General features: G+C 43.0%; 1 protein-coding gene across 1 annotated transcript in view; it reads left to right on the top strand.

Moving 5' to 3' along the window:
- The window catches only part of TDRD3 (tudor domain containing 3), a gene marked incomplete at its 5' end in the record, with an annotated part of 199970 nt that overhangs the window by 81346 nt on the left and 109986 nt on the right, over nt 1–8638 (top strand). Inside the window, one exon of the mRNA XM_015415774.1 lies at nt 6945–7029. Within this exon, the coding sequence (XP_015271260.1) occupies nt 6945–7029 (85 nt within the window). The remainder of the gene's footprint in view (nt 1–6944; nt 7030–8638) is intronic.

The raw sequence follows: 8638 nt of genomic DNA, 5'->3' as shown, positions 1-8638 counted from the left end.
CTACTAATTCTTTCCTTAATAATGGTTTCCACCAATTTACCCGGTATTGGCGTCAGACTGACTGGCCTGTAATTTCCCGGAACTCCTTTGGAACCCTTTTTAAAGATGGGAGTGACAGTAGCTACCTTCCAGTCCTCAGGAATGGAGGCAGATTTTAAGGAAAGATTCCATATTTTTGTCAGGAGATCTTCTCTCTTCTTCTTCTTCTCTGCTCCCACCTATTGCCTCTCTACAGCAGGAGGCACCTCCCAGCTCTCTTCTGTCTAAGCGTGGTAAGTGGCGTATTCTCATGAGCTCTTGTGAGAGTTTGGGAACCAGAAGAGTTGCCTTGTCCTGAATGTCGGCACCTCTTGGCAGTTTGCTCGAGACTCGTCATCCGTCTCTTGTGGTGCATGCTGCTTCTCTGGAGCCCTGGCACTCTGGCACAGTTAAGGTGGAGCCATTCAAGGGCATGAAGTCTAGCAGTGCCTGCTGAGATGTTGGAAGTGAGTGATGTAAGCCGTGCCACATGTGTTGTTGGACTACACTGGTTGTCTTGCTAGATCAGATATGCAGCCTGGCTATGCCTACGGACCTGTGCTTAGTGCATTAAGAATCTAGCAGTGATGACCCAGGAATCGTAGGCAGCAGTTGCCTCATTTGCTTTTTACATTTCATTTCCATCTTCTCCCCGAAACTTTGGTCATTGTGTAGAACGACTGTTGGAAGCTGTGGCAACTCCTTATCTTCCTTCTTTTCCTGCATATTTTACAGCAAGTTGTTGTTGCGTCTAAGTGGCAGGGGATTGAATTTACATTGTATTGGCATGTGTGAATCTGTATTTGTTCCAGAGTTGCTCATTGGATTGCAGCTGTTCAGAAACCGGAAGGCTTTGTAAAGCAATTAAAGTCCAGAAGAGTAAAATGGGAAAGAAACTGTCTCAAACCAATCAAGTTTTCTCTGTATGACCCTGTCCATGGATTGTGCCCCAGTGGCCAACCTCGCTTCTCTCTGGTAGGGTTAGTATGGTGGTTCTTCTTGGTTAGGGGACTGATTCTTTTGAAAACCTTCTGAAAGTTCTTTTCAACATACTTCCAAAGGATGTCCAGAAGGCACACACCCTGACTTGTTTTAGAAAGGAGTACAAGGCCAACTTCTTGCATTCACTAGTGAACTGTTGCTTTTCCTTTATATGCTCTAGTTATCTTATAGCTTATTGTCTCCAGAGATCACTAAACCCATGAAGACACAAATTTCCTGAGAAACTTAGTCCTCTCCTGGATTATCCCTTGTTGCCCAGTACTGCTGGTTAATGTCTGTGAGAATCATAGTGTGGTACGTGTTCGGGTGCCTTGTAGATCAATATTATGGCAGTGGATTGTATTAACCTAGCTTCAGGTCTCTTTCTGCTTCCGGTTACTTAAATTGGTGAACTTGGGGATATACTAGACGAGAGGAAAAATCAAAGTAGCCTGAGAAAATCAAACGAAAACAGGTTGGTAAGATTTCTGGTTATGTAGCAAACATACCACTTAATAAAATTAGCCTTAGATGAAAAACCAGCTGTGAAAATCATCTTTGGAAATGGTCCCCCAGTTTTAAAGCAAGAATTTATTTTTTAGAGAACAAGAATCTGGGACGAAGCAATAGTTCCACCCAGTGGCCACTCTGTAGTCGTACATTTTAACATTTCTGAGGCTCTATTAAACAAGTGGTTCAGTGCTGGCTAATTGTAACTTGCTCTCAGATTGCACAGGGGGTGTCAGCCCATCGTAAAGCTGCCCATGTGTTCATGACATGGCATCGTATTCTTGATAAGATTCGACCCTTACTTCACATTGTTCTAGTTGCAGGCTTGTGGAACATTGCTGTTAAATTTTAGAAGCCATATTTACATGTAAGGTTATTTCACTGTGTTGTGAATCAAAAGGGAGAGGGCGTGACTCAGTGACAGAACATCTGCTTTGTGTGCAGAAGGTCCTAGGTTCAATCCTCGGCATCTCCAGTGGGAAATATCAGGTAGTAGGTGCTGTGAAAGACCTCTGCCTGAGACCCTGGAGAGATAATACTGTCCTTGATGGACTGATCAGTATAAGGCTGTTAGATGTGTTTATGTGTTCAAAGTTTTGCTTTGCCAGATGAATATCGGGAGTGGTTCCAGGGTTTGGCCTAGCCCTTTCAGTCAGTCGGCTAAAGACATCTTGTGATTTGCTCTAAAGCGACTTGAGTGGGAACTAGAATGTCAGATATGAATAAATGCCTGTTGTAGCCTCAAGTTCTGTATTGGGCCACTAATGCAAATGCCAAATTAGAATTCATGTTGAATTTCAAGTGGGAGAAGGAAAATTGACACTTGGTTTATCATTTTGGTTGTAGGCTGGTTATTAAAAGGTGCTTAAGGGACAGCTAGACACGTGGAATAAATCTCCAGAAACTGTGAAGCCACGGGGCGGAAAATGCCTCTTTTCTTCCCAGTCCTCTAGAAAAGTTGTTAAACATATATGCAGTAATTACTTGCTTATCAAACCTAAACTTTTTTGCTGCTTTAACAGGAAATGCATCATTTATAACTTAGTGCCGAAAGTTGTACTACTTGGTATATTCATGACACTTAAAAGTAGAAATGCTTAAAAAAAAAAATTGCGAGCAAAATTGTAGCGTGGCGCACTTCAAACTGCTGTACACCGTGCTTCGTTATACATTAGTTATTGCCATCTGAGAGTCGGTTGGGGTGGGGGGGCAGTTGAAACACATTATAAGGAGAGAAAGTACCTACTTGGTTCTGAAGGAAGAGCCGGTGTGGCCCAGTGGTCTAGTCCGAAGGAGTGGTGTGGTGGAAAGGGCCGTCAAGTTGCAGCCTGCTGAGTTTGATACCACAGGGTTTTCAAATCAAGAGAGGTACAGAGGTGGGTTGCTCTTGCCTGCCTCTGTGTAGCAATTCTGGACTTCCTTGGTAGCCTCCCATCCAAGTCCTGACCGGAGTCAACCCTGCTTAGCTTCTGAGAGCTGATGAGCTTGGTCTAGCCTGGGCCCTCCAAGGAGACCCAGATTCAAAGGTCTGCTCACCTTGTGGGTTTTCAGGCAAACTTCTGGTTCCAGAGCGGTAGGACCTCTTTGGATAAAAGGTGGAATACAATGAATCCATTAATAAAGGAGGAAGGCCTGCACTGTCGCGATGCATCAAGCGAAGCACAGCTCATAAGACTTTTATGGGGGTTTATAAAGTGGAACTGCCAACCTAGCAGTTCGAAGGCAAGAAATTGCAAGTAGATAAATAGGTACCACTTCGGTGGGAAGGTAACTGTTCCGTGCGCCTTGGTGTTTAGTCATGCCGGCCACATGACCCCGGAAACGTCATCGGACAGCGATGGCTCTTCGGCTTTGAAACGGAGATGAGCACCGCAACCCTAGAGTCAGACTCGACTGGCTTTACCTGTAAAGTGGATGACCACGTCCCTGTTGCTGCAGTTCCGATGAGAAAACTCAAAGCTTTATGAAGCTCCTACTGGGTTCTTTGGCTGATTCAGATTGTTGGCCTTGATCAGCTTCAAGCTCCTGAGTTGCTGCAGGGCAACACCCCCAAGTTAAATTGTTGGAGATGTTAGTTAGGGAATAGTAGGCTTGGAGATGGTGAAGCAGGCAACAGCTGTATAGCTCCAGTATCTGAAGAACAGCTGTATGCCATAGTGTGTGAAATAGAAAGCCTTGGCTTTCACTCATGTTGAATAATGCACTTTCAGTCCACTTTCGATGCACTTTAGCTGCCATTTGCAAGGGGCTTTTGCCATTTCACACAGTAAAATCCAGTTGCAAAGTGCACTGAAAATGGGTCAAAAGTGCATTATTCAGCATGTGTGAAAGTGCCTTATTTAGTGTGTGTGCTTGCACGTGTAATTTTCAAATCATTGCGTTCGTGCTGTACCAGTGCCAGCCTCTTGCCGATGGTTTCAATCACGAAGAATTCCCCAAGGTAAGGCTTACATATGTGCCAAGTTTCTTCTAAGTTTTCTTAGCTTAGTTGTAATGTACTCACAGTCAGTCCCTGTTAGCTGCAGTGATTTAGAGGACCAGCTCTTCTAGAGGATTAAGGGATTCACACTTGGTCTGCCAGCAGTAGCTGGATTGGAGTTCTCTTCGCAGCTTAATACGTTGCAGTTTGATTTATTGACCTGGTTCAGAGGCACTTAAGTTCCAAGCATAGGTGCTAACATAAACAAGGAGTTGTGCTGATCAAAAATGAAATTATAACAAGGTGGCCACAAACAGAAACATATGTGTTGGCTGCGTTTCCTCTGCATAGCATCAAGGGCTTCGCTAAACACGATGTCAAATGTGTGTAAAACGGTGCCTGTGTAAAACTGTGCTGAAGTTAAAGAAAAACAGTCCTTTGTGCATAATGAAAAGCTTGGATTTGCTGCGCCAGTTTTTACAAGAGAACTACAAAGTAATTGTTTCCGACAGGTACACTTATTCACTGGTAACTGTTAAGAAAGCGATTGTTGGGGGGCGGGGGAGAAGATGCTTACATGAAGCATGTAATAAAAGTTCAGAATTATCCCAATTCACATGGGCTTCGTTTTACAGCTTTTGATTTGCTGTGCAAGACTTGCTTTGGGGACACATTTAGAACACACTGTGACTGGCTTGATTACAGTCCTGGAGTGTGCATGAGTTTAGGCAGGTCAGAAATGCCACTCACGAACGGTTGAACTGCCATGGAGCAATGTTCCCTCTAAGCTGCGGAGTCTTGTGAGCAAAAATTCCACTTTGTTAGCTCCTGACATTAAATTTGTGAGCGAGCCATTTGGCTCCTACATAAATTGGTTTGCTCTGGAGCCCTCCTTCCTGAGCTCAGACAAAAATGTGTGAGCCGGAGGCTAAAAAACTGAGCTAGCTCACACTAACTCAGCTTAGAGGGAACACTGCCATGGAGTAGTGGTTTGAAAAGCGGTTTTGGTATTTAAAGCAACTTATCGGAAGGGTCAGTGCCGCTTTTGCTGCCCTTGCAACACTTTTGTAAAAATTTTATAATCTTGATTCATCAGACTAATTGGTCTATATGAATTTATATCTAATGGATCCCTCTGGGGTTTTAATATTGGTAGAATTTCAGCTTTCTTCCATGTGTCTGGCATTTTGCCTTCTTTTAGAATATAATTAAATAATCTTTGCATTTCTGGAATCAGAATCTCCGCCATTTCTTTATAATATTCTGCCGTGAACCCATCCAACCCGGGGGATTTCCTATTTTTTAACCCTTTTAACACACACACGAAATTGCTTTGTACTGAATAAGACTCTCAGTCCATCAGGGTCAATATTGTCTAGTCAGACTGGCAGCAGTTCTCTGGGGTCACAGGCTGAGGTCTTTCACATCACCTACCACCTGATCCTTACTGGAGATGTTGGGGATTGAATTTGGGACATTCTGCATGCCAAGCAGAAGCTCTACCACTGAGCCACAGTTTATCCCCCATATGCGTCCAGGGCCGGCCCCAGCTTATTTTGCACCCTAGGCAAGGATCCCTTCTGGCGCCCCCCCCCCCATGCACCCACCAATTTTCAAAAATAAACAAGAATAAAAAACACAAATAATCAAGAAACTCCCAGAGTACGGGGCGGGTGCAGCTTGGCGCCCCTAAGGGCTGGCCCGCTCTAGGCGATCGCCTAGTTCGCCTAGTGAGTGAGCTGGCCCTGTATGCATCAGGCGTATTTTTGGCCAGTTTCAAGGGATTAACTTTAAAAAGTTATTCCTACTGGAATCAGAGATTGTGTTGTAGCAATAGCCCTTGAGCAAAGAATACTGGTCACACAAGGGAGTATTCTAGCATTTTATTGGTCACACAAGGGAGTATTCTAGGAGTGTTCCACGTGTGCTTCATAGGATCCAAACTTTTTACTACTGTTGCACCTCTAATCAGTTTCTCAAGTAGAAAGCTCCAGGGCACTGGGTCTGGTAAATGTGTGCTGGAGTGGAGCATGAGTAGGCACCATTTGAATAACTGAAGGCACAGGATAAAATCAAATTGAATTTAAGGAAATATGTTAGATGGCCTTTGGCCATAAAAGACAGAAACATTATCTAAAATAGCAAAGTATAAGAAGCAGTTAATACCTTTCTAGGCTGCCTGTTTTTTTAAAAAAATCCAGGGTTTGGGAGTGCCTGTTATTGTACCCCCCACAACTGTAATTGTTGAAGAAATAAACCAGCTAAGCGTAGGACGTTTACTGCTTGATAACCAACTTGAATATGGAAAGAGCTTACTGCAATTTCCTGCTTCCTGCCCTTTAATAGAAAGAAATATTCTAAGATGGAGAAAGATAGCTTAACCCCTTTGGGTGCTAATCCATATTGGAATTGGGCTAATCCATATTAGATATACTTTGGAAAGGAACAGGTGGTTTGTACTAACCAACCAGTGAAATTGACATCCTTCAGAGGTCTCCACTTTTCATGAGTGACTAGATCTGACCAAGGTCTGTTTCCAGTAATGACTAGCCAAATGATTTCTGGATATGCATAAACAGCCCCTAAAGGCAACAGTCATTCTCCTCTGTTGTCCCCAGCACCTGCTTCTTGGGGATAGATAGTTAAAATTAATAGCCTAGGATGGGCATTGGCCTTAGTAGAGCTGCAGGTTTCTTCATGTTTGCCGTTGAGTTGCAGCCTACTCATGGGGACCCAATCCAGGTTCTGCCGCATGGAGTTTTGAAAACTAGAGATGAGCAGAAGTGGTTTCTATTGCCTTCCTCTGCATAGTAGCCCCAGTCTTCCTTGATGGTCTCGCATCCAATTACCAACCCTGCTTAGCTTCTGAGCTCTGATGAGATTGAGCTAGTCTGGGCTACTAGGGCAGTTACTGCAAGTTTCTTAAAATTACTTGATTCCATATTGTTGTTGGGGGTGGAGGAAGGATTGGGGGTGTTCCTTCATTGTGCTAAACGTACATGTTTTCTTTTGATAGGTACCTATCGGATGAAGGGATTGAGGCATGCACAAACTCATCTGACAAAGTCAACATAAATGATATTATCCTGATTGCACTTAATGTAGGTAACAGCTGGGAAATTCCAGGAATGGTTTTGAAAATCTGATTGTGGTGGGGGGGTGGTTTGCATGATAAAAAATTGTATATGACGACTATCAAACATCCATGTTTTTGTAAAATTGTTACTAGAAAATAAGCTATAACAAGTAAGAAGAGAAGTAGTCCATAATGAAACGTGGAGTATTTGTTCCTCTATTCATTTAACTCGGGTGTGTGTGTGTGTGTGGAAACCATAACATCCCTGTATGAGAAATTATAAAATTGAGTCGGTGTCTTGAAAGGAACAAAATGGGTGAAGATCCATGTGCACAGAGTTGCTTTTAAAAAAATGATGAATCTACATGGCTCTACACTGGGCATACCTACATCTGGGTAATTATTTATAGGGATGGGCACGAACCGGCTCACAAATAAAAGTTTGTAACGAATTTTGGGTGGTTCGTGGTTAGTGAACTCAAGTTCATGGAAGGTCAGCTGGCATGAACTTTCCATGAACTTTCAAGCAGTTAATGGCAGTTTGTGCAGGTTCATGAATGAACATATTTCCAGACAGACTGTCTCTCAAAGCAACGAGGGTGGGGTGGGGGGCAGAACTTGAAGGGCATGTTGAGGAGCATCCGGGGGAGGTCCTCGGCGACTTTGATGTCTCTGGCTTGCACAGGATCTGTTCTATATACTGTTGAATCTCCTGAACCTGCACCTGTCAAAATGACTGCCTGTCATTTCCCCAGAAACCACTTTCATGAAGGCACCTTCTTTGGGGGCCTGTAACTCTGACCCTGTAAATCCACTCCTCACCAGACTTGAGGGCAGGTAGAGGAGAGTCAGCCAGAGATCTCCTGCGAGTTTAGTGTTTCTAGCATGCTGGGGTGGGGACCATTCTACAGCATCATGAACCTCACAAACCGAACTGGTTCATTTGGCAGCTAAAAGTTCATGACAATTTGTGGTTCGCGAACTGGGCATGCCATGAATTGAACCACATTTTCCTGGTTTGTGCCCATCCCTAATTATTTATCACCTTGTTTTTATGGCCACAGTGACAGCACAGAATGCTGTATAAAGGTCAGCTTTATTAAAGGGGGAAAAATATTTGTCAAGTTGAAAGTCCAAACATGATCATGGAAATTGTCTTATGTTGAGAGAAATTCTGCAAGGATAGTGTTGTGAAGTAAGGCAATTACTTGGTAGGATTATGCTTTGACATTTCTGAAGTGTTTCTTGTACACCTCTGTATACTATTGGTTATTTTTTTGTGGTTTTGTATAATAGATTAATCAAGTGCAGAATCTTTATAAATTCTGTGATGGTACTATAATAGCTGTTCTATTCAGGGGTACAAGTAGAGGTAATTGCTTCTGATGCAATGTTGTTAAAAGCTTACAATAGTGAAATGTAACATTTCAAAGTAATGTTTTCCCCCCTTTTAAAATAAAGTGAATACTAAACTCTGGATAGAACAGCCTATTTCCATATTCTGATCACTAACATCTTCTCATAACCACTCAAGTAATTCTTACAGGAATTAATTGTGGCGTATTATCTAATGGTCAATATCTGATCAAAAGTTTGAACCAAAGACCAAAGTTACTATGCAAGCTTATTCATGA

The sequence above is a fragment of the Gekko japonicus genome, unplaced genomic scaffold (genome assembly GCF_001447785.1).
Source record: "Gekko japonicus isolate JY-2015 unplaced genomic scaffold, Gekko_japonicus_V1.1 scaffold2163, whole genome shotgun sequence".
NCBI classification, from domain to species: Eukaryota; Metazoa; Chordata; class Lepidosauria; order Squamata; family Gekkonidae; genus Gekko; species Gekko japonicus.
The sequence above is the reverse complement of the archived record's forward strand: the minus strand, read 5'-3'. Positions and strand labels throughout refer to the sequence as shown.